General features: G+C 34.9%; 1 protein-coding gene across 4 annotated transcripts in view; it reads right to left on the bottom strand.

Moving 5' to 3' along the window:
- LOC149784837 (uncharacterized) overlaps positions 1-27,201 on the bottom strand; it is a 140,360-nt gene that overhangs the window by 94,719 nt on the left and 18,440 nt on the right. For 3 of the 4 annotated variants that reach the window (XM_089978399.1, XM_089978401.1, XM_089978398.1), the window contains exons 6-9: positions 25,386-25,400; positions 12,763-12,891; positions 10,786-10,818; positions 6,975-7,069 (exon numbers count right to left, since the gene is read on the bottom strand). In XM_089978399.1, the coding sequence (XP_089834525.1) occupies positions 6,975-7,069; positions 10,786-10,818; positions 12,763-12,891; positions 25,386-25,400 (272 nt within the window). The remainder of the gene's footprint in view (positions 1-6,974; positions 7,070-10,785; positions 10,819-12,762; positions 12,892-25,385; positions 25,401-27,201) is intronic. The other variant, XM_089978400.1, reaches the window with a different exon arrangement.

Genomic DNA, 27,201 nt, shown 5'->3' with positions numbered 1-27,201 from the left:
ACTATTGCTATTAAATAATGGTTTTTGACACTTGTAAATTCAACAGACTGCTTCCCAGTGACCAGCACACAAGGGACATTGTAAATTCAATAAGACTGCTTCCCAGTGACCAGCACTCAAGGGACATTGTAAATTCAATAAGACTGCTTCCCAATGACCAGCACTCAGGGGACATTGTAAATTCAATAAGACTGCTTCCCAATGACCAGCACTCAAGGGACATTGTAAATTCAATAAGACTGCTTCCCAATGACCAGCACTCAAGGGACATAGTAAATTCAATAAGACTGCTTCCCAATGACCAGCACTCAAGGGACATTGTAAATTCAATAAGACTGCTTCCAAATGACCAGCACTCAAGGGACATTGTAAATTCAATAAGACTGCTTCCCAATGATCAGCACTCAAGGGACATAGTAAATTCAATAAGACTGCTTCCCAATGACCAGCACTCAAGGGACATTGTAAATTCAATAAGACTGCTTCCCAATGACCAGCACTCAAGGGACATTGTAAATTCAATAAGACTGACCAGCATTCAAGGGACATTGCAAATTCAATAAGACTGACCAGCACTCAAGGGACATTGTAAATTCAATAAGGCTGCTTCCCAGTGACCAGCACTCAAGGGACACTGTAAATTCAATAAGACTGACCAGCACTCAAGGGACATTGTAAATTCAATAAGACTGACCAGCATTCAAGGGACATTGTAAATTCAATAAGGTTGCTTCCCAATGACCAGCACTCAAGGGACATTGTAAATTCAATAAGACTGACCAGCACTCAAGGGACATTGTAAATTCAATAAGACTGACCAGCATTCAAGGGACATTGTAAATTTAATAAGACTGACCAGCATTCAAGGGACATTGTAAATTCAATAAGACTGCTTCCCATTGACCAGCACTCAAGGGACATTGTAAATTCAATAAGACTGACCAGCATTCAAGGGACATTGTAAATTCAATAAGACTGCTTCCCATTGACCAGCACTCAAGGGACATTGTAAATTCAATAAGACTGACCAGCATTCAAGGGACATTGTAAATTCAATAAGACTGCTTCCCAGTGACCAGCACTCAAGGGACATTGTAAATTCAATAAGGTTGCTTCCCAATGACCAGCACTCAAGAGACATTGTAAATTCAATAAGACTGCCTCCCAATGACCAGAGCACTCAAGGGACTTGTTGTTGTTGTTATAGGGTTTAACGCCATTTTTCAGCACAAGATAGGCTATACATGGCGGCCAGTATTAATGGTGAAGGAAGAACCCGGGAAAACCCCGGAAAGAACCACTGACCCACGAGAAGCTACCAGCAAGCTTTCTCACATATCCACATTGGCCGAGCCCGAGACTCGAACCTACGCAGACAGAGGTGAGATGGCAGTGATCCGTGACGGAGAGCGCTTTAGACCACTCGGCCACTCGGGGCCCCTACACACCCAAGGGACATTGTAAATTCAATAAGACTGACCAGCATTCAAGGGACATTGTAAATTCAATAAGACTGCTTCCCAATGACCAGCACTCAAGGGACATTGTAAATTCAATAAGACTGACCAGCACTCAAGGGACATTGTAAATTCAATAAGACTGCTTCCCATTGACCAGAGCACTCAAGGGACTTGTTGTTGTTGTTATAGGGTTTAACGCCATTTTTCAGCACAAGATAGGCTATACATGGCGGCCAGTATGATTGGTGGAGGAAGAACCCGGGAAAACCCCGGAAAGAACCACCGACCCACGAGAAGCTACCAGCAAGCTTTCTCACATATCCACATTGGCCGAGCCCGAGACTCGAACCTACGCAGACAGAGGTGAGATGGCAGTGATCCGTGACGGAGAGCGCTTTAGACCACTCGGCCACTCGGGGCCCCTACACACCCAAGGGACATTGTAAATTCAATAAGACTGACCAGCATTCAAGGGACATTGTAAATTCAATAAGACTGCTTCCCAATGACCAGCACTCAAGGGACATTGTAAATTCAATAAGACTGACCAGCACTCAAGGGACATTGTAAATTCAATAAGACTGCTTCCCATTGACCAGCACTCAAGGGACATTGTAAATTCAATAAGACTGACCAGCATTCAAGGGACATTGTAAATTCAATAAGACTTACCAGCATTCAAGGGACATTGTAAATTCAATAAGACTGACCAGCATTCAAGGGACATTGTAAATTCAATAAGACTGCTTCCCAATGACCAGCACTCAAGGGACATTGTAAATTCAATAAGACTGACCAGCATTCAAGGGACATTGTAAATTCAATAAGACTGCTTCCCAGTGACCAGCACTCAAGGGACATTGTAAATTCAATAAGACTGACCAGCACTCAAGGGACATTGTAAATTCAATAAGACTGCTTCCCAGTGACCAGCACTCAAGGGACATTGTAAATTCAATAAGACTGACCAGCATTCAAGGGACATTGTAAATTCAATAAGACTGACCAGCATTCAAGGGACATTGTAAATTCAATAAGACTGCTTCCCAATGACCAGCACTCAAGGGACATTGTAAATTCAATAAGACTGACCAGCATTCAAGGGACATTGTAAATTCAATAAAACTGCTTCCCACTGACCAGCACTCAAGGGACATTGTAAATTCAATAAAACTGCTTCCCAGTGACCAGCACTCAAGGGACATTGTAAATTCAATAAGACTGCTTCCCAATGACCAGCACTCAAGGGACATTGTAAATTCAATAAGACTGCTTCCCAGTGACCAGCACTCAAGGGACATTGTAAATTCAATAAGACTGCTTCCCAGTGACCAGCACTCAAGGGACATTGTAAATTCAATAAGACTGACCAGCACTCAAGGGACATTGTAAATTCAATAAGACTGACCAGCACTCAAGGGACATTGTAAATTCAATAAGACTGACCAGCACTCAAGGGACATTGTAAATTCAATAAGACTTACCAGCACTCAAGGAACATGCCTGTAATCTTTTGCTGATTGCCTTACAAATCTCTCCACTGTATCTAAGACTTTGAGGGATGAGAAGAAAGCATTCTTGGTGCCTTGTTGCGAATTCCATCAACCTGATCATAAAAGATATCAGATGATTAAGGTTGCAAGCATAGTTTGACCTATGACGGTCTTTAAGAAAAGTGGAGGTAGAGAGCATCACATAGTTTGGCCTATGATGGTCTTTAAGAAAAACGGAGGTAGAGAGCATCACATCTCATTCTGCCAGCTGAAGTTCATAGGTGCCATTACAGCCATGCTGGGCCTCTATGTTTATAAAGTGGGTCATTCTATAAACAGACTCCCATGCATGATTTGGAGTGGGAGAATGTAAGATGAATTCCACCTGTTGAAGGATTGATGCAGATACTAGATCCACTGTTGATTCCATGGTCATGACATTATGAGTCAACAGATGGGTATCCAAATGTAAAACTGGTGTGTAGGGCTTGTAGAATTGCCAACTACAATTCAAGGGAAGGCATCTGTGGGAAACAGCGTCTGTACACTTGGGACTCACAACTGATGATGTAAGCAGCCCAAAATGTCAGTACAGATTTTGGAAGAAGTTGAAAGTAGATTCCTCCTTAGTCAGTGATCACCTGATATCAGAACTGTAGACTAAGCAGGTATTGTAGAGGAATGAGAAGAAGATAACTCCAAAAGGAGTGGGCAGAAAAAACAATGACAAGGGAACTTAAGAACCAGTATTTGTGCTTTGGGATTAAAATAGTGAAACTGATGTCTCTTCTGCTACCTGTGAAGTAGCTGAAGGAGAATGTCTACGAAGGCAGCACTTGCAGTATTTTATTAGTTACATCCTATTACTCCCAAGGTGTCACTAAGTAGCAGTTCTATTTAGGTGTCAAAGACTTGAGGACAAGAGAAGAGACATTTCGAGGAAACTGAGATGCCATGTTGGACACTGAACACCAGAAGTGTCTAGAGGTACTATGTGGGTTAGAATGGTCTATAAGAGTGCCTATATAAACTGAATGTCATCCACAGGAAATGCGCAGCAGCACTATGCGGTTTGACCGATCCATGAGAGAGACTGTACAGACTGGATATTGTCTGCAGGAAGCCCTAACAGCACTATGTGGGTCTGACTGATCCATGAAAGTGCATGTATAGCCTGGATAGGAAGCACCCAGCTACACTAATAATAATAATAATGAGGACTTTGTATAGCGCCTAATCTTTAGAAGCTCTAAGCGCTTTACAACATTAGACAACACCTATAAGATAAAAAACATATAATAATATTATTACAAAAACAAACACCATGAAATTTAGAAAAACATTAAAAAATAAAAACCATGCTGAGAATATTTCAGGTAGGAAATATTATTAGGTCTTTAAGTTTGTTCTTGCAGTCGAAATAAGTGAGTTTTCAGAGCCCTCTTGAATGTGATCACTGTGTCTTTGTGTCTAAGCTCAGTGGGCAATTCATTCCACGTTGCTGGGCCTTGGTATGCAAAAGAACGCTGTCCATATGACTTTGTTTTCATAGTGGGAATAATGAGTATACGATTGTCAGAAGAGGAGCATAAGTATCTTGCTGGTGTGTACACACGGGTGAGATTGGATAGGTATGTTGGACTAGAGTCCGACAGTGAAACGTAGCACAGAGAACAAATTTTGTGTTTGATTCTGGATCGAATGGATAGCCAGTGTAGGGTACAGAGCAGCGGGGAGGTGTGCTCTGATCGTGGTACTCTAAGTATGATCCATGAGAATGCTTGTCATCCACTGAAACTCCACGCAGCATTATGTGGTTCAGATTGATATATAACTTTGTTCACATGAACTGGGTTCTTGGGTACTGAGGCATTAAACTGGGCATGGTATGCATGGTGGCTGATAATGTATAATAGATTGTGGTCATTGTCTATTGTGGTCAGAGTCATATGGCTGAGTCCCATCTTGAAGGAACAGGGCCATCATGGCTGGCATAACAGTATCCAGTTCTGTGGTTGGGATGTCATATGGGATATTAATCCACATCGCTGGACAGTAATTCTGATATGTGAGACACTAGCTTAGGCTATTATTGCTCTCTATCTCACTCCCCAGTAAAGGATATGGTTGGGAATCTGTGTGTGCAAGCTGATGATGTTTTCATCCCTGAAGGTATGCTTATGTGCCTTCCTCCTTAGTATCTATAGAATTGCCGCCCACTGTCCATAACATGCAAGTCTGACATGTATTCAAAGAATGACATAAAGAGTATGCTACACATGTAGAGTGGTTGTCAGTCTGGTCTTGCCCATGGTCTAAAGCTATAAGACACAGGTAGAGTGGTTGTCAGTCTGGTCTTGCCCATGGTCTAAATCTGTAAGAAAAAACTGAGCAGACAGTATATGCAGGTGTGGTGTGGCACCCCTCATGCTTTATGAACTTGAGAGTGTATGTGCCGAGTTACACAATATAGCAAATACCTGTAAAATGGGACACATGGCCTGTACAGGTAAAGAATTATAATACTGCTATTGATATTTATGAAGTGGACAGCAAAACAATCAATTCAAGTAACAAATTACCTGTAGGAGGATCAATGTTTTACTGCCTATACAGGTAAATTCACTGAAGCAATGCTTGTAGTAAATATGATGTGGACACCATGAATGAACCATGTATAGAAAACTTACCTGTATGTATCTGACCATGATGGGAGCTATACAGTAATCTATACAAGGCAGGTAGATAACTTTTTGACTTTTACTACCCATTTTTAATCTGGGAGGGCTGGATTTGTAACATGGTAGTAGTAGTTGTCCTATGGTATAATGATCAGATAATGTACATGAAGAAGGAACAATGGTTTCATAACTACCTCTAGCTAAGTTCTTTTCTGCACATTTAAAACTAATTTCACAATATATGAATTATTTGAAAACAACATATTAAACATGAGAGTTTTTTTAAAAGAAAGTGAATCCTTGTAATAATTTGTCAAGTGTAATTCTGAAGTGTAGAGAACAACTGACAAAACAACACAACATGCATAAAACAAGCCAGAACTGACCCCTAAAACTCTCCCCCTCCTTTCACCCAAAATAGTTATGAAGAGTATAAAGATGTACTGCACATGTAAGTCTGCTGCAGAATTCTGACAGAATTTTAAATGAAGACAGAGAAATACATCTTAAACCTGTTCTTCCTGGATTTTTTTAATATTTTAAAAGTGATAATGCTAATAAAACTTTGAGCATGATCACTATAAGAACTAGAATCTCTTTGTTATTGTGTCAATATTGGATGGAACAGAAGGGAACAAGTTCAAAGGATCTTGTCTTTCCCAAGTGTGTTTACAAACATTTTCAGACAATTTTAATTTTACATGGCCAATCACTAGCTATTTAAATTTAATCTTTGGAAAGAGTTTTTAGAAAACAAAATGTACTCTAGCAGCATATACAATTCCAATGTTGGAGTATGGCTTACGATGCAAGATCCCATCCATCGAAACAGAGGTAACCAGTTTGATGACTTAAGAATAAGTTCATTCTCAATGAAAACAACACAGGCCATGATAAGTATAATGTATCAGCAGATCAGGATCTATGTTGTTTGTTCTACTGATTAGTCCTAACAAACAGCATAGACCCAGATCTGCTGGTACACTGTGCAATGGTTGATCAGGTCTATGTTGTTTGCAGTTAAATCTGACTTACATGTGAGTGAATATAATCTACTGAAAATTTGTTAGATCATATGACATGCTTACCTGTCATAAGTTTATTAGATCATATGGTATGCTTACCTGTCATAAGTTTATTAGATCATATGACATGCTTACCTGTCATAAGTTGATTAGATCATATGACATGCTTACCTGTCATAAGTTTATTAGATCATATGACATGCTTACCTGTCATAAGTTTATTAGATCATATGACATGCTTACCTGTCATAAGTTTATTAGATCATATGACATGCTTACCTGTCATAAGTTTATTAGATCATATGACATGCTTACCTGTCATTCAGTAGAAGATCCGATGTGAATGTATTTGGTACAAAGGAATTGACAAGAGCACAAAGAACTCGACTGTCTACAAAATCATCAAGGGACTATGTAAAGGAAAAAAAAACCTGTTGTTAGGCTAGAACTACTTGTATTCTACTAATCTAACTTGACTTACTGCAAAAGACGGCAATAAAGAGGCACATTTGTATTTTATTAATCTAACTTGACTTACTGCAAAAGACGGCAATAAAGCGGCACATTTGTATTTTATTAATCTAACTTGACTTACTGCAAAAGACAGCAATAAAGCAGCACATTTGTATTTTATTAATCTAACTTGACTTACTGGAAAATATCTGCAATAAAGTGGCATACTTGTATTTTATTAATCTAACTTGACTTACTGGAAAAAATCTGCAATAAAGCGGCATATTTGTATTTTATTAATCTATCTTGACTTACTAGAAAACAATCTGCAATAAAGTGGCATATTTGTATTTATTAACCTAACTTGACTGACTGGAAAAAAATCTGAAATAAATTTCCCAGAATATGTTGTCAAAGCTAACAGTCTGGAATCACATGTACAATTGGTTTGTATGATGTAATTTGTTGAAACTTGTAGACACATTATAAGTTTGCTGAGAACATATATTATAAGTTTTAAAAACTCATTCAAATTTTAAAAATGAAAAGGTCAAATTTTCAAGCTAGTAGCTGTATGTGCCAGTTAAAAGGGAGATAATCTTAGCCCACATGTGAAGGAAAAAGATAAATGATTATCCATATTATTTTGATGTGTTGCTTAACCCAATAATCTTTATTAAATGATGGCTTAGATATTATCATTAAAGTCAAATGAAAAGTAAATAGTTTTTGTTTTTTCAACATGCAAATGAACTAGGTTGTTATAAGTTATGCACTTTACCTAAGTAAATTAGCCTAATGGATTCTTTCACAAAGGATTCTTAACACAGTATCACAGAAACATTTGGCAGTCATTTAAGTAATCTGTGCAATGTTGGTTTGTTATGTCTGACCAACTTTACTTTTTGAACATCTCTGTGACAATCAATTGTATAAACTGCCCAACGGTGATAGTTTTCCATGAGCACAGCCAGACAGTAAACTACCCCATCTCTAATCTCTATGACAATCAACTGTATAAACTGATAGTTTTCCACGAGTATTAAGTGCAACTGTTTAAACATGCATAAAAATTGTGGTGTCAAGAAGCGTTTCTCTCTCTTATTTCTTTTAAATGTGATTACTGAAAATCATTTCTCTTTTAACTATGACTAAGTCAGCAGGGTTGAGGAGCAAAAAATCATGTTTGTTGTGTGACATGATGTGTTCTGGCAGGTATGCTGTCAAGTGTTTCAAGATGAAAGACTGATTTTTTGTATCGTTACCATTGACAAGCGTTTGGCTTGTCTTATTGATCATGTGCTTGATCATCAGTTGTAAAGAATGTCAGCTGTTATAACTGCTATTTACTGACAGTGCCTTAGTTAATACATAACGATTGGTATAATGCCTTAGTTAATCCATAATGATTGGTATAATGCCTTAGTTAATCCATAATGATTGGTATAATCAACAATACCTTAGTTAATTCATAATGATAGGTATATGGCCTTAGTTAATCCATAATGATTGGTATAGGTATATGGCCTTAGTTAATCCATAATGATTGGTATAATGCCTTAGTTAGTCCATAATGATTGGTATAATGCCTTAGTTAATCCATAATGATTGGTATAATGCGTTAGTTAATCCATAATGATGGGTATATTGCCTAGTTAATCCATAATGATTGGTATAATGCCTTAGTTAATCCATAATGATTGGTATAATGCCTTAGTTAATCCATAATGATTGGTATAATGCCTTAGTTAATCCATAATGATTGGTATAATGCCTTAGTTAATCCATAATGATTGGTATAATGCCTTAGTTAATCCATAATGATGGGTATAATGCCTTAGTTAATCCATAATGATTGGTATAATCAAAGCAATTTCACAGCCAGACAGCAAGCTACCCCATCACCAGCTTTTAAAAACATGTAATATGTTCTTCAGTTTACATTCTAACTTGAATTTCTTTATTTTTTCTGGGTTTCCAGATTTTTTCAATATTTAAAATTATTAAATATTTTGAAAATAATAAGGAAAATTTGGAGGCTCTGATCATTTAAGTTAATTGCAGTAAATATAAATATATTCAAATTTACCTATCAATAAAAACCACTTTAACGTTGATCACTCAGAAGTGATTATAAATTCTAACTGTGGATGTATTCACTGTCAGTTCTCAGGAATTTTGTGGTTGATATAAACAATGTATTTAAAGACCACTGTGGGAGAAAAAAACCGAGACCTCATCCCACATCATGATTTAGGTACTGAGGTATTCTCATTGTGGGAAAAAACCCAGACCTCATCACATGCCATGAATTTATGTACTGAGGAATGTCTCATTGTGGAAAAAAGACCAGACCTCATCACAAGCCATGAATTTAGGTACTGAGGAATGTCTCATTGTGGGGAAAAAAAACAGACCTCATCAACACCATGAATTTAGATACTGAGGAACATCTCATTGTGGAAAAAAACAAGACCTCATCACACACCATGACTTTAGTATGTGCAGAACATCTCACTGTGGAAAAAAAAACAGACCTCATCACACACCATGAATTTAGGTACTGAGGAATGTCTCATTGTGGAAAAAAGACCAGACCTCATCACAAGCCATGAATTTAGGTACTGAGGAATGTCTCATTGTGGAACAAAAAAGAGACCTCATCACACAACATGAATTCAGGTACTGAGGAATGTCTCATTGTGTGAAAAAAACCACACCTCATCCCACACCATGAATTTAGGTACTAAGGAATGTCTCATTGTGGCAAAAAAACAGACCTCATCACACACCATGAATTTAGGTATTGAGGAACATCTCATTGTGGAAAAAACCCAGACCTCATCACACACCATGAATTTAGGTACTGAGGAACATCTCATTATGGAAAAAACAGACCTCATCATACACCATGAATTTAAGTATTGAGGAACATATCATTGTAGAAAAAAAACCAGACCTCATCACACACCATGAATTTAGGATGTGAGGAACATCTCATTGTGGGGAAACAACCAGACCTCATCATATGCCATGAATTAAGGTAATGAGGAACATCTCACTGTTGCAAAGACATATAAATAAATATTCACCAAAATAGATTATTCACAGTACTCTGAATTAGGAATAAAGTCCACCGTCCTGAAACAGTTTCATTTTGAAAACTGCCCCAAAAAGGTGTCAACTCACTCAAATTGAAAATGATACTGAAGAGTCTCAGTTTCATCTCATCTGTTCTACTGGTAAATAGACAAAAAAATAACAGTTTTTTAAAACTATAAATTCTATTATAACACTCTTCTAAACTGAGTGTTTAAATACCAATGATGCAAGATTTTAGCTACTTCAATATTGTTTAGAGTTTCCCAAATACTTATTGATTCCAAACTATTTCATGACAACATTCCAATATGAATACATAGCTAAATTGGACAAGAAGCCTAGATCTTCATTAATCCAATAATTATATTAATCCATCAATTTCTGAGTCAATGTGCATGCATTAATTCAAAGTTCCAAAGCTGTTTTACATCATGCAAATCATGTAAGAACTAAATGGTTCATTAATGTAAAAAGAGTAAAAGGTTTCTCTTAATATGTTTTGAAAACAATAACAATAATATGTACACTAATGCAATTAAATGAATGGCATCAAAAGAATAAATTAACTTACATAGCAGAAGAGATTCTTCCCATCTCGAGTAGTCTGCAAGATACAAGAAACATGTTATTTTAAAAAAATTGCTGACACAACTGATTGGAATTTACTGAAATAATGGAAAACGTGTCAAGAGCAGATTTTAAGGATGTTATTTGGTCTGGTTTGGTGTTTTACATTAAAGCAATACAAGTAATTTATTTAGTGATGCAGCATTTGAATTAGAGTGCCCTGCCACCCGGTCTAGATAGGTGGAAGGATCTGAACTCTGTTTTGGTTTCATGCAGGAGAAATAATTATAAGGATAAAAATTGGTATGGTTTGCGATTAAACCATTGATCCTGTTAACCTTATTATTCAACATGATATTATTTTCTGTGGTGGATTTAATTTTGTTTATATATCCTATCACTGAGCAAAATGAAATTAAAATCCTCCATGAATATTTCTCTAGGGCATGGTGTACATAACTTACAACATAATTCTCATTTTTTGTAATGCTGAATTAAAATAATTTAAAATAAGTAGAGCTTATTTCTACTTTTCTTTTATTCTTGAGTGTAAATATCCCCTTTTCTTGACTTATATTATCCAGTAAATACTGGGTCTGTATTGCAGAATAGTTTCTTCATTATTCAATCATCTACATTTTATCATATAAGAAAATAAGAAAAACAAGATGCCTCGAAGGGACTGATGCTCTACTGGCAAAAAGAATTTCCAAATCATTAAGGTAAGAACAGTTTCTTCATTTAAACACTGACTGCTGAAACCATCTCTGTTATTCTTCAGCAATAACAAATTTTTCTAATTAGCTGATGTGGTGGATGTACTGGATGTCAGACTGTTAGATTGGCACCATTTTCATTTAGTAGCAATCATTAAAATTCTTTTGGTGAGAACTCCAATTCAATAGGAGTTTTTATGAATTGGCAACACATTTTTTATTCTGGTAATGAATGAATTGGCAACACATTTTGCATTCTGGTAATGAATGAACTGGCAACACATTTTGTATTCTGGTAATGAATGAACTGGCAACACATTTTGTATTCAGATATTGAATGAATTGGCAACAGATTTTGTATTCAGGTATTGAATGAATTGGCAACACATTTTGTATTCTGGTAATGAATGAACTGGCAACACATTTTGCATTCTGGTAATGAATGAACTGTTAACACATTTTGCATTCTGGTAATGAATAAATTGGTAACACATTTTGTATTCTGGTAATAAATGAATTGGCAACACATTTTGTATTCTGGTAAAGAATGAATTGGCAACACATTTTGCATTCTGGTAATGAATGAACTGGCAACACATTTTGTATTCTGGTAATGAATAAATTGGTAACACATTTTGTATTCTGGTAATGAATCAATTGGCAACACATTTTGTATTCTGGTAATGAATGAATTGGCAACACATTTTGTATTCTGGTAATGAATGAATTGGCAATACATTTTGTATTCAGGTAATGAATCAATTGGCAACACATTTTGTATTCAGGTAATGAATCAATTAGCAACACATTTTGTATTCTGGTAATGAATGAATTGGCAACACATTTTGTATTCTGGTAATGAATGAACTGGCAACACATTTTTCATTCTGGTAATGAATCAATTGGCAACACATTTTGTATTCAGGTACTGAATGAATTGGCAACACATTTTGTATTCTGGTAATGAATGAATTGGCAATACATTTTGTATTCAGGTAATGAATAAATTGGCAACACATTTTGTGCACTTTTAACGATAATCTTTAAGTTAGAGGTCAGATTAGTAGAATATGAATGATGACAGTTTGTATTCCAGAAGAAGAAAAAAATACAAAGGTTAATAAGTGATTATTAACTGATTTTGTATTCTGGAAATTATTGAAAATAATCATCAATAAAACAGGATTGAATAATGGTCTCTTAAGTTTAGGTCAAGAAAGTTTCTGTGAATAAACTGATATTTGAGATCAGTTTTCATGCTTTACCTTTAACTGATAGTTGACCATTTCTATAATACACTCATCTGGGGAAGGCAGATTCTCCTTCCTCTTCTTCTTGAAATTTTTCACATAGTCTGCATTTGGGTATTTTATCCACTTTTCTTCCACCTCTTCCTATCCATTAAAAGATTAATATTTGATTAGGACACAAAATAAACATAAAAAGCAAATCACCATGGATCAAAACTCTGGAAAAAAAGAGGTCCATTACCATATTAAATTTAGTAAACAGTATTAAAACTAAATTTAAAAAAAAGCACAATTATATTGCCTTTTTGTATAAAAGTACATATTAATTATTGATATTTAAAAGAATTCAGACTTGGGAAAAATAATATCAAATATGCATTAAGTCTCTGAAATTCATGTTCAGACCCTGTTAAACTGAAGGCCTGTAACTCTTTACAAAGTTACAAGGTTTTCTCCAGGACATTTTGCAGTTTGTACACCTTTCCACGTCAGACTAAATATTGCACAATATTACTTAAACTTGCATGCAAATTATTCAGTTCTTTCAAATATTAATATTTGTAAATCAACCTTCCATAACTTATTGCAAACATCATGCTATTCACTTCAATCCAACTGAACAGCTTTGCTAATGTTAATTCTGAACCATGAATTTGGAACCAAAAATACACCTTGGTGACCATGACTAGCTATATTAAAATGCATGCTGGGATGCTGGATGCATCTATTTTTTTAGATGGGGTGAATGCTATAGAAATGATCTAATTTTATTTGCTAGATGTCACTTATGGTCATATTCTATACTAGCTGAACAATACAAAACATCCCAATCCATAAAGCACACACTGATCCATTTACCCAAATATAGAAGTATGTGAGATTTCCCTATATCAACAAATATCCAAGTCATCTGCACAAAGATGTCATGTGATTAACATGAGCCAATCATTCACTTGGAGTGGAAATAGATATAATAGTGTTTGAATTGAAATAAACAAGGCTGTTTTAAAAATTCAAGATATTTGAAAGAATTGAACCATTTTCATGCAAATTTAAGCAAAACTGTCCTTTTGTTTGTCAGATGTATAGTACAAGTCATATGGGTCATGTATGCACATTTACTCATTTTAAATTAAATATAAATTTTTTTTTTTAAATTTAACACTAATTTTCTTTAAGCAAAGTCTATGCATTTCTAATTATTGAATGCTCTGCACCTTAACTGTCACAAAGAAACTTCCAGATGAAAATTATCTATCGCTATGGACTTTTACAATGGTGACCATGAACTAAACCTGGGTCAAATAGAGCGCAGCGAGTGGAATCATCACATCTAAGGGTAGAATGAAGTTGTTTATCAATATGTGTAGCTTTCATTGTGACATCACAGCGCACAACATTCAATCCGGATTGTACTGGATCACACTTTTAGGTTCATTTCATCCAAAAATGTCTACATACTTTAACATTGATTTTGCCATATGCACCTCTCAGGGCGTCTAAATAATGACCTTCCAAAGGAATGTGGATGTATACAAATCCAAATGAAGTGAATACTTGCCACTTAAAGGTATGTGGAATCAAATTCTAAAAAATGACACCGATTACTGAAATAGTTGGTGTTGAATGCCTACATGACTCATAGGACTTGTACTATAGAGAGGGGAACAAACCACAGTTGGTCCTGGAGAAAACTAAAGTTTTGGGTTGTTGGGCAGGCAACAATTTCGAATGCTGAATACATCCATGTTACAAACAACAGCACTTCTTTTTTATGGTACATGAAAACAATTTCTTAATCTGCCATATGTTTAAAGAGCAAAAGAAACTAATATTTTGTATGTGCAAATCCTATTTGTATTTGTTGCTGCAATGAGTAATAATTGCTGTTAATTACAGTTAATGAAGATGGTACAAGCAAAGAATTCCTATTTTGGATCATAATAGACACAGCTATGTTAAAAACAAACAGAAAAATAGAAAAGATACAAATTAAAAAATATTCTAGCTATACTAAATATGTTGATGGACAACTAATGCACTAATATAAACAGGAACATCCCATTTCCGCTCTATTGAAAAATGATTATTAAAAAAGCAAGTACAAATACCACAACCAAAATAATGATGACCAGAAAACCAGTAAAACAAGAAAATAAGAAGACATGATCAGTTGACATTTCAGACCAATTGTGTTCAGGAAATCAATCAGTAATGGGATTTAAAATGATGACTGATTGCAATGACGCTGGTGGAGTGATTGTGGTTGCAGTGATGGTGATGGTGGTAATAGTACAATGACTGCAAAAATGAGCCACAAAACAAACCACATGAGGTAAATATTCTAATGCAAAAGTTAATTCCAAGATCTATATTGATATGACTGTAACTCTGTATTGATGGTGATTATGATGATTTGGTTCATGTTTGCTGCAAAACTTGTGGTAGTCAGCTGCCAAAAGAAATATCTGAAGTAAATAGTCTCAAGATCATTTCAGATATCAATGTAATACTGTTATAATAATGATGATAATGACATTGATGACCATGATGCTTATGATGATGATTACAATATTGATGACAATGATAATTATGACACTGATGACCATGATGCTTATGATGATTATGACATTGATGACCATGATGCTTATGATGATGATAATGACATTGATGGCCATGATGCTTATGATGGTGATAATGACATTGATAACCATGATGCTTGTGATGATGATTATGACATTGATGACAATGATGACCATGATGCTTATGATGATGATAATGACATTGATGACCATGATGCTTATGATGATGATAATGACATTGATAACCATGATGCTTGTGATGATGATTATTACATTGATGACAATGATGACCATGATGCTTATGATGATGATAATGACATTGATGACCATGATGCTTATGATGATGATTATGACATTGATGACCATGATGCTTATGATGGTGATAATGACATTGATGACCATGATGCTTATGATGATGATTATGACATTGATGACCATGATGCTTATGATGGTGATAATGACATTGATAACCATGATGCTTGTGATGATGATTATGACATTGATGACAATGATGATTATGACACTGAAGACCATGATGCTTATGATGATGATCATGACATTGATGACATGATGCTTATGATGAGTATGACATTGATGACCATGATGCTTATGATGATGATTATGACATTGATGACCATGATGCTTATGATGATGATTATGACATTGATGACCATGATGCTTATGATGATGATTATGACATTGATGACCATGATGCTTATGATGGTGATAATGACATTGATAACCATGATGCTTGTGATGATGATTATGACATTGATGACAATGATGATTATGACACTGAAGACCATGATGCTTATGATGATCATGACATTGATGACATGATGCTTATGATGAGTATGACATTGATGACCATGATGCTTATGATGATGATTATGACATTGATGACCATGATGCTTATGATGATGATTATGACACTGATGACCATGATGCTTATGATGATGATTATGACATTGATGACCATGATGCTTATGATGATGATTATGACACTGATGACCATGATGCTTATGATGATGATTATGACATTGATGACCATGATGATTATGATGATGATAATGACACTGATGGCCATGATGCTTATGATGATGATTATATTTGCAGTATTGTTGGTGTTTATGGAGCGATTATCAGCCACTAAAATTGCTGGAAGTGCACATTCTGAAAGTACAGGTCATTTAAGTGTGATTCCAATTTAGTACATTTACTGAGGATATGAGGATAATAATGATGGTGGTAGGGGTATTTTGGGTTGCATAATAATAGCTTTATGTACACGTAATAAATAGTCATGGATGACATTGAAAATGAATTCGATTCCTGGAATTTAGTCAAACTGATGAAAAACAGTTATTGTGTGCCTATGTGTGTGTGTGTGATTTGAATTTTTAATGTAGCTTTAACAATTTTTCAGCCATATCGCTATGATGTCTGCAGTGTAGCAGTTTATAGTGATGCAGACATGTAGCATGATGTCCCACCCAGTCACATTATCCTGACACCAGGCCGACCAGTCCTAACATTAACCTCTTAATGCTGAGCGCCAAGTGAGGCAGCTGTTAGTACCACTTTTGTAAGTCTTTGGTATGACTCGGCCGGGGATCGAACCCACGACCTCCCGCATCCAATGCGGACACTCTAACCACTAGGCCACCGGAGCGGTAAAAAAAAACAGTTATTAAAGTTAAGCTTCTGTTAACATTATGGTGTACTGCTGAAAGAAGTCTCAATTCTCCTGTGGGGTCATCTGTACCTTTTATTTATGCCAGGTATTCATGAAATGAGCCATGATGTTATTTACATGTTTACAATGTAAAACCAATTGTAAAAAGCACTAAACCAAATCTACCATTACATAATGTTGTGACAGATTGGATCTGTCCCACACAACCAAATAGTGTCAGTGAAATGTATAACAACAGCTCTAGCATGTTCCAATTTTGACATAGTTTATACACAAGCTAGTTTTAAAAGCCATTACATGTTTTGCAGCGACTGAGAAGTGATCTTAGCCATCAATTAGTTTTTATAAAAAAAACGGCATGCATTTTCATGCATGTGATCATGATCAGAATTAAAAATGCAACCTTTGTAGTCATAAATAAAATATAAAATAATATGTATATAATATGTATATAACAATAATATCACAGTATTTGTTTAGAACAACTGCAGAACAATTAACAATCTAACTAAACTGTTGCAGCAAGCATTTAGATTGGTTAAAATTACATCATGTGATACAGAAAAATAGAAGTTAAGAGTTCTTATCACCAGGTAGGAACTTACGTACTGATGCACCCTTTTGTGTGCTTTGACAATATTTGTAAACAATGGTAACCATTAAAGTACAGTTTTATCATTTACTTCTTGGGGTATGTTATTATTTAAAAAACTATTTGTAACCATAAGACTTCCTATTTTACAGGATTTATGAAGTCATTAAGCTTGAAAATTGACTGCATTTTATGCATGAACAGCCTTCACTTTAGTACAGACATTCATGATGTGTGTAATTGATTGCATTGTATGCATGAACAGCCTTCACTTTAGTACAGATATTCGTGCTGTAATTGATTGCATTGTAGGCATGAACAGCCTTCACTTTAGTACAGACATTTCTGCTGTGTGTAATTGATTGCATTGTATGCATGAACAGCCTTCACTTTAGTACAGACATTCATGCTGTGCGTAATTGATTGTATTGTAGGCATGAACAGCCTTTACTTTAGTACAGTCATTCATGCTGTGTGTAATTGATTGCATTGTATGCATGAACAGCCTTCACTTTAGTACAGACATTCATGATGTGTGTAATTGATTGCATTGTAGGCATGAACAGCCTTCACTTTAGAACAGACATTCATATGTGTGTAATTGATTGCATTGTATACATGAACAGCCTTCACTTTAGTACAGACATTCATGCTGTGTGTAATTGATTGCATTGTATGCATGAACAGCCTTCACTTTAGTAGACATTCATGCCGTGTGTAATTGATTGCATTGTATGCATGAACAGCCTTCACTTTAGTACAGACATTCATGCTGTGTGTAATTGATTGCATTGTATGCATGAACAGCCTTCACTTTAGCACAGACATTCATGCTGTAATTGATTGCATTGTATGCATGAACAGCCTTCACTTTAGTACAGACATTCATGCCGTGTGTAATTGATTGCATTGTATGCATGAACAGCCTTCACTTTAGCACAGACATTCATGCTGTGTAATTGATTGCATTGTATGCATGAACAGCCTTCACTTTAGTAGACATTCATGCCGTGTGTAATTGATTGCATTGTATGCATGAACAGCCTTCACTTTAGTACAGACATTCATGCCGTGTGTAATTGATTGCATTGTATGCATGAACAGCCTTCACTTTAGCACAGACATTCATGCTGTAATTGATTGCATTGTATGCATGAACAGCCTTCACTTTAGTACAGACATTCATGCCGTGTGTAATTGATTGCATTGTATGCATGAACAGCCTTCACTTTAGCACAGACATTCATGCTGTGTAATTGATTGCATTGTATGCATGAACAGCCTTCACTTTAGTACAGACATTCATGATGTGTGTAATTGATTGCATTGTATGCATGAACAGCCTTCACTTTAGTACACACATTCATGCTGTGTGTAATTGATTGCATTGTATGCATGAACAGTCTTCACCTTAGTACAGACATTGATGCTGTGTGTAATTGATTGCACTGTATGCATGAACAGCCTTCACTTTAGTACAGACATTCATGCCATGTGTAATTGATTGCATTGTCTGCATGAACAGCCTTCACTTTAGTACAGACATTCATGATGTGTGTAATTGATTGCATTGTATGCATGAACAGCCTTCACTTTAGTACATTCATGCTGTGTGTAATTGATTTTTAAGCTTCATGGCTTCACAAATCCTGTAAAATATGAAGTTCAATTATTTATTTAAATTTGTTTTAAAAAAACTCACACATAGGTCAAACAGCCAAATATAGTGACTGTGTATGAAAATGAATATAATAAAAACCCTTCAAAAGCTAACAAATGTTGCATTCAAAATTTAGTCAGTAATCTTTACAGATCAAGTGCAGGTAATTTTCTAAAACCTTTCCATGCAATATGCTTTACTGGTTCTCCATGCATGAAATTATTTCTGAATTTAGAGCAATGAATAATGAACAGTGTCATATTTTCATTATGCTGTTAAATATACATAAAGACCATCATAAATGCATAGAGGACTTAGAAACTGGGCAGACCAAAACAGGATCAATTGCACTCAGAATATAAAGAAATATACAGACTGATGCAAGTTATGACAGACTGAAAGTGTCAGTCACATGGAACCTGGATAGGATTGTGACAATACGTTCAGATCTTACATCTGCATACCCAGGTTTGATACCTTAAAGAGGCATGCACAGTGGCTGCCATTCTGTATATTGTTCCAGGATCTCTTTAGCTCATTAATAAAAAGTTGTATTAAATATTTATAAAAATAACTTTAATTGTAACAATTCAGGAACAAAGCAAGTATTACAATAACAATTGATATGAATGGAATCAAAAGCAGTTCTTGATCCAACTAATTTTTTCCTTTATCTTCAGTAACAAGTTGGTAAACTCTGATAACTTGGGTTTATGCAAATTACTAAAGAAATGAAAGAAAAGAAATGAAACTAAAATGAAGGATACTAACCCTGAAGTGCTATCATCATTTCTTCTTTTATAGCAAACAAATTACAAAGGTTTCTATAGTAACTGCTTTTAACATATAGCAATAGTAAAGAGCAAATACTGAGTTTTATTGATCTAGGCAAACCTATTCCATATTTAATATTTTTTTGTTATTTTCATGCATTGTGTGAGAATAACCTGCTCTTGAATTGCAAAGATGACACCCCTACACAAAGTGCCAGACATCTGCATACGACAAGACTCCTTCACCAAACAGAGCACTTCTAGGCAAAAGCAATCAATTAAACACTCTTCTAGCTTACCCAGTTATCCCAAATATTAACATTCTGCATGTAAAGAAAATCTTACTCTATCAGCTCTGTAAGCAAAATTAGTGAGAAACAAGCAAATTCTGTTACAGTATGCCCTCTGCCTAATTTAAAACTGCTTACTTTTGACTGTAACACTGAACACAGGACTCCAGATAAGGTACCCAATAAACCCTCTCATAATGCTACAGTATAACAAAAGTATTCAAAGTTTTACCAGTTAGTCTCAAGTGGAATATGAATTGGTTTGGATAGACAGGTGGACACACACAAACACAAATAAATGGATGGATGGAAAGAAACATGAATGTTATGTCCCCAATTTGGGGGCAGAAAAGCAGTGAATAATTATCTTTATGTCTTTGCTTGCTATGGGTTCTATGGAGCTAACAAACTGCATGCAAACCCTTGACAAACAGAGTGAAAATATCGACATGTAATTTCTCAGCAACATTATTCATGAGGGAGATGTGTTCTTTGCAACCAATATGCACAGCAATATATCCAGGTATTTGCTTTGTATGCCAAGGGTTCATATTAAGGTGGTAAGTTCCATAGAAATCTGGGCTAGTGAAGACATCCATTTGAAATACATCTTGGGAAATGTACAAAATCTAATCACTACAATTTCATTCCATTAATATACTAAAGCAGTATATATGGAAGCCAATGTAAACATTTAGGCTCTGATTCAACTGAAAAGTACTTTCAAGAAATACAGCGATGTTATTTGGAATTTTTAGGAAGTACCAGTTATCATTAGTAAAGAAACAAGTATTTTACTAGTTACAAATCTTTTTGCATACTGTACATCATACAACAGTAGGAGACACCAGTAAACATAAGTAAGGAAATGAGTAGTTTACTAGTTACAAATCTATTTGCATACTGTATGTCACACAACTGCATGGGACACTGGTAATCATAAATAAGGAAATGAGTAGTTTACTAGTTACAAGTCTGTTTGCATACTGTACATCACAAAACTGTATGGGACACTGGTAATCATAAGTAAGGAAATGAGTAGTTTACTAGTTACAAGTCTATCTGCATACTGTACATCATACAACTGTATGGGACACTGGTAATCATAAGTAAGGAAATGAGTAGTTTACTAGTTACAAGTCTATTTGCATACTGTATGTCACACAACTGCATGGGACACTGGTAATCATAAGTAAGGAAATGAGTAGTTTACTAGTTACAAATCTATTTGCATACTGTATGTCACACAACTGCATGGGACACTGGTAATCATAAGTAAGGAAATGAGTAGTTTACTAGTTACAAGTCTATTTGCATACTGTATGTCACACAACTGCATGGGACACTGGTAATCATAAAAAAGGAAGCAAGTATTTTACAAAGTACAAGTCAAACTGTACATCATCACTTGTAATTAATAGCCTGTAGATATTTTTTACTGTATTTAGTGTTCAATCAGCGGTTGAATGTGTTCTTGGTTAAATTCTACATATGATCTACTTGTAGTTACAATCTAGAACTAAGCTTTCATGCCTAAATATTAAAATCCAGTCTATAAAGAAAATATTAAAATCCAATCTATAAAATTAAATATAAAAAACCCAGTCTATAAAATTAAATATAAAAAAGCCAGTCTATAAAATTAAATTTTAAAACCCAGTCTATAAAATTAAAAAGTAAAACTTAGTCAATATTATTTCAATGAAGCATATATAGAATCGTCTCAGGCACGCAAGTAAATCATGCACAAATTTTCTTAAATACAACATACAAGTACATCTTGAAACATCCTTTATTGGACTGTTGAAAGCGACAGACTAGAATATGAAAATTTAGCTCTGAATGTATGAGATGCCAAACATCATGCAGACTTTAGAGAAATCCTAGATACTATCTATATTAACTGTGGCCATAGTATCTAAAAACCAACAGTCAAAGAATTCCATGCAGTGCTATGTCTCACATGCTCTGTTATTATCCACAAACCTCAAAAAGTCACCAGATCAAGCAAAAATTCTGCAGAATGCTGACTCATCTGCCAAGGTGTATTCCAAACACCTTGCACTGGAGCATTTAAACAGATCACTGTGACCTTCTTTTGCCTGTAATGATGAATGTACCCATCATATTTCAATACTGTACATGCCTGTAATGATGAATGTACCCATCATATTTCAATACTGTACACGTCTGTAATGATGAATGTACCCATCATAATTCTATACTGTACACACCTGTAATGATGAATGTACCCATCATATTTCAATACTGTACATGCCTGTAATGATGAATGTACCCATCATATTTCAATACTGTACATGCCTGTAATGATGAATGTACCCATCATAATTCTATACTGTACACACCTGTAATGATGAATGTACCCATCATAATTCTATACTGTACACACCTGTAATGATGAATGTACCCATCATATTTCAATACTGTACATGCCTGTAATGATGAATGTACCCATCATATTTCAATACTGTACATGCCTGTAATGATGAATGTACCCATCATATTTCAATACTGTACATGCCTGTAATGATGAATGTACCCATCATATTTCAATACTGTACACGTCTGTAATGATGAATGTACCCATCATAATTCTATACTGTACACACCTGTAATGATGAATGTACCCATCATATTTCAATACTGTACACGTCTGTAATGATGAATGTACCCATCATATTTCAATACTGTACATGCCTGTAATGATGAATGTACCCATCATATTTCAATACTGTACATGCCTGTAATGATGAATGTACCCATCATATTTCAATACTGCACATGCAGCAGTGTATGAGAATGTGACCTAAATGCAAAGTCTTCATGTTAATGCCAGAGCCAATATGATTGGATATGAGATACTTACGATTCAAAGATGAGACAATAATGCAAACACCAAAAGGAATATAATAATGCTGTATAAACTTCACTGTTGCTGGTGATGCTGAATGGACTGACTGGGGCATAATTCCTGGTAAAATATGTAATTACCATGTTTCCTGTATATAACTTGCCACTGACCACAAACAACACAGACCCAAATCTGCCAATGCATAACATGCCAGGTCAGGGTCTACAATTTTCACCTTAAATCATAAGTTGAGTAATCAGCACAGAATGCTCTTTGCTAGAACAACATGAAATGGCAGATTGTCACATATTTTTTGAAAAATTTTAAGCAAGAAGTTCAAACTCATGCCCAAAATGCTGCAAATCTAGTTTACAAGTATCATAAGTGAATATGGTGTGTTCCATGTCACAATTTCATATAAAAGAATCAAATAATATTCCTATAAAAAAGTTAGGATTTTCCAGACCTTTTGGAGATGTTGACTATGAAATTTGCATAGATAGGTTTAAAAAAATTACCAAAAAAATGGCAAAATTCCAGAAAGTAACAACATAATGTGATTTGTTCAAATTTTACCAAAACCATCAAGATTTTAGTATATGCATGGGTAAATGTGGTAATCCAAATTTAACGAGAACCCCAGGTGGTCCTAATATTGCAAACATGAGATGGCTAAGCTTTAACTTGCATCTCAATCACTCAGCTGCCAAAACTTTTCATTAATCTGCACAGATGGCACTCATTTACAAGCTTCTAAAAAGTCTCGCTAATTTAGGCCCATCCACAAAGTTTGATCAAATTATGTTTAAACATGGAGCCCAAAAGGAGGTCAAAACTTCAGCCAAACAGATGCAAGTCACCTCATTAATATGCAAGGATATTAATAAAATAATATGCAAGAATATATACCTTTTTAATATGTTCCTCATAATCTAACTTGTCGAATATCTAAATAAACTAAGCTTACTGAACTGAAGAAATGCCAGCTCATAAATGAAGCCACTTAACTGGTAACAGGCTGAGTCAATCAAATGCAAGTTGACCACATTATTAGGCATGGATGTTGTGCAATTTAGATCTTGGTCACACAAGTGCATTTACCAAAGCTAATCAAAATCAGTTCCTAAACAAAGCCTTCAGTGAATTTTAAAAAAACTCAACCAATCAGATGCAAGATCTTCTCATTAATATGCATACATGTTGCTCATAAACAAATTTTTCCAAGACTCGCACCAAATCTAAAAAAAATCAGTTCATCAATGATGACTGGCAAAAAGCTCAATTAAATGAAAGATTAACTTAATGTGCATGGATGTTGCTCATATTTAGACTGAAATGATATACTGATGACCTAAATTTATGTTCCATGTTTGATTCAATCAGAAATATGGCCTCCAATCAGAAGAAGGATGGCCTCATTAATATGTAGGATGTCGCTTATATCTAAACTCAAATGACATACCGTATATACTCACTTATAAGACAACTCCATGTGCAAACTGCATAATGTAATGGCAGATCTCGGTCTGTACAGTTTATAATCAGTAGAACACAACACAGCCCTGACCTACAGGCATATTATGTGATGGCAAATCAGGATCTATGTTGTTTGCAGTTCTACTTGACTTATAAGTTAGTATATATGGTACTGGTGATATAAACTTATTTTCAAGTTTGATCAAAATTCATTATAAAATAAAGCCTCCAGAATGGTAATCAGCAAGGTGTTGACACATGTATGATGGATACAAGGCTATATCAGAAGACAAAGGCCTGCATTTTCAGCCCATGATCAAATAACTGCTGAAAAATTGTAAAGAAAACTATCAATGTTAACGCTGACGATGCTGTCCACACCTGTCTCGCTTCCCACTAAGATGGGCTTGGCAAAAATGAGGGATGTGTGTGATGCTGATGCAGAAGGTACTAATGATCCTTATGTCACATTTTCTTTCTTGAGTGAGAAATTTAAGTCTGTTGCTGTATACATGCAATGTAAGTATGTTAAAGACAACTCTTTCATGTCAGTATGAAAATAAGAATGATGATGCATGTGAAATGTTACTTTTCCACTTCCAAATGCACATGCTCTACACATGTCAGGATGAAATCTAATAGACAAACTTACCACAGCTGAATCGGACTGTATTTCAATATAATTAGACAAACTTACCACAGCTGAATCAGACTGTATTTCAATATAATACAAAACAGGTTTAAATCATAAAGTCAAAAGATTTTTTCAAATTTTATTTAGTAGTTTATTAATCTGAAATTTATATATTTAAAATTTTAATGCAGTAGTCCATGCTATAAAGGCGATTCAATATAACACATTCCCTGATATAATATACGTATTAACACAGTACTACCTCATTATCAATGTGCTTTAATACAACACAATCCATGAAATAAAACAGGCCTGAATATGGTAGTTCCTTGCTATGAAGTTGTTAAATATAACATGATCCCTGATATAATACAGGAACAGTATTATCATAGTAGTTACTTTCTATAACAATGCTTAAATGTTACAAGGTCCCTGATATAATATCAGCATTAATACATTAGTCTTTGATATACAGTTACTTCTATATAACATGATCCCTGATATAGACATTAATACATTAGTCTTTGCTATACAGGTACTTCTATATAACATGATCCCTGACATAGACATTAATACATTAGTCTTTTGCTAAAGGTACTTCTGTATAACATGATCCCAGATACAGACATCAATACATTAGTCTTTGCTATACAGTTACTTCTATATAACATGATCCCTGACATAGACATTAATACATTAGTCTTTTGCTAAAGGTACTTCTGTATAACATGATCCCTGATATAGACATTAATACATTAGTCTTTGCTATACAGGTACTTCTATATAACATGATCCCTGATATAGACATTAATACATTAGTCTTTGCTATACAGGTACTGCTGTATAACATGATCCCTGATATAGACATTAATACATTAGTCTTTGCTATACAGTTACTTCTATATAACATGATCCCTGATATAGACATTAATACATTAGTCTTTGCTATACAGGTACTTCTATATAACATGATCCCTGATATAGACATTAATACATTAGTCTTTGCTATACAGGCACTGCTGTATAACATGACCTCTGATATAGACATTAATACATTAGTCTTTGCTATACACGTACTGCTGTATAACATGATCCCTGATATAGACATTAATACATTAGTCTTTGCTATACATGTAATGCTGTATAACATTATCCCTGATATAGACATTAATACATTAGTCTTTGCTACAGGTACTTCTATGTAACATGATCCCTGATATAGACATTAATACATTAGTCTTTGATATACAGTTACTTCTATATAACATGATCCCTGATATAGACATTAAAACGTTAGTCTTTGATATACAGTTACTTCTATATAACATGATCCCTGATACAGACATTAATACATTAGTCTTTGATATACAGTTACTTTTATATAACATGATCCCCGATATAGACATTAATACATTAGTCTTTGATATACAGTTACTTCTATATAACATGATCCCTGATATAGACATTAATACATTAGTCATTGCTACATAGTTACTTCTATATAACATGATCCCTGATATAGACATTATTACATTAGTCTTTGCTGACGAGTTTAGCTTGTACTCCAAGTTTAATCAAAATCACACCAGATATATGACCTAACAAACTTAGCCAATCGGATGCATGATTACCTTATTAAATATGCATGGCTCTAGCTCATTATCAAAATTGTTGACGATATATGGCTATATTCCAAGCCTGATCAAAATCACACAAAAAAAATTGAATCTTCAAAATGGAAGGAAGCTCAGTCAATCAGATTCAAGATAACTTCATTAATATACAAGGATCTCACTCATTATCAAACTTGTATGAGATATTTTGGTGAGCTAATCCTATATTCAAAGTCTGAACAAAAGTGGATCAGAACTACGGGGTT

The sequence above is a fragment of the Sinohyriopsis cumingii genome, chromosome 13 (genome assembly GCF_028554795.1).
Source record: "Sinohyriopsis cumingii isolate HCF-2022 chromosome 13, ASM2855479v2, whole genome shotgun sequence".
Lineage (NCBI taxonomy): Eukaryota > Metazoa > Mollusca > Bivalvia > Unionida > Unionidae > Sinohyriopsis > Sinohyriopsis cumingii.
Note: the sequence above shows the minus strand (reverse complement) of the source record. Positions and strands in the feature narration are given on the sequence as shown.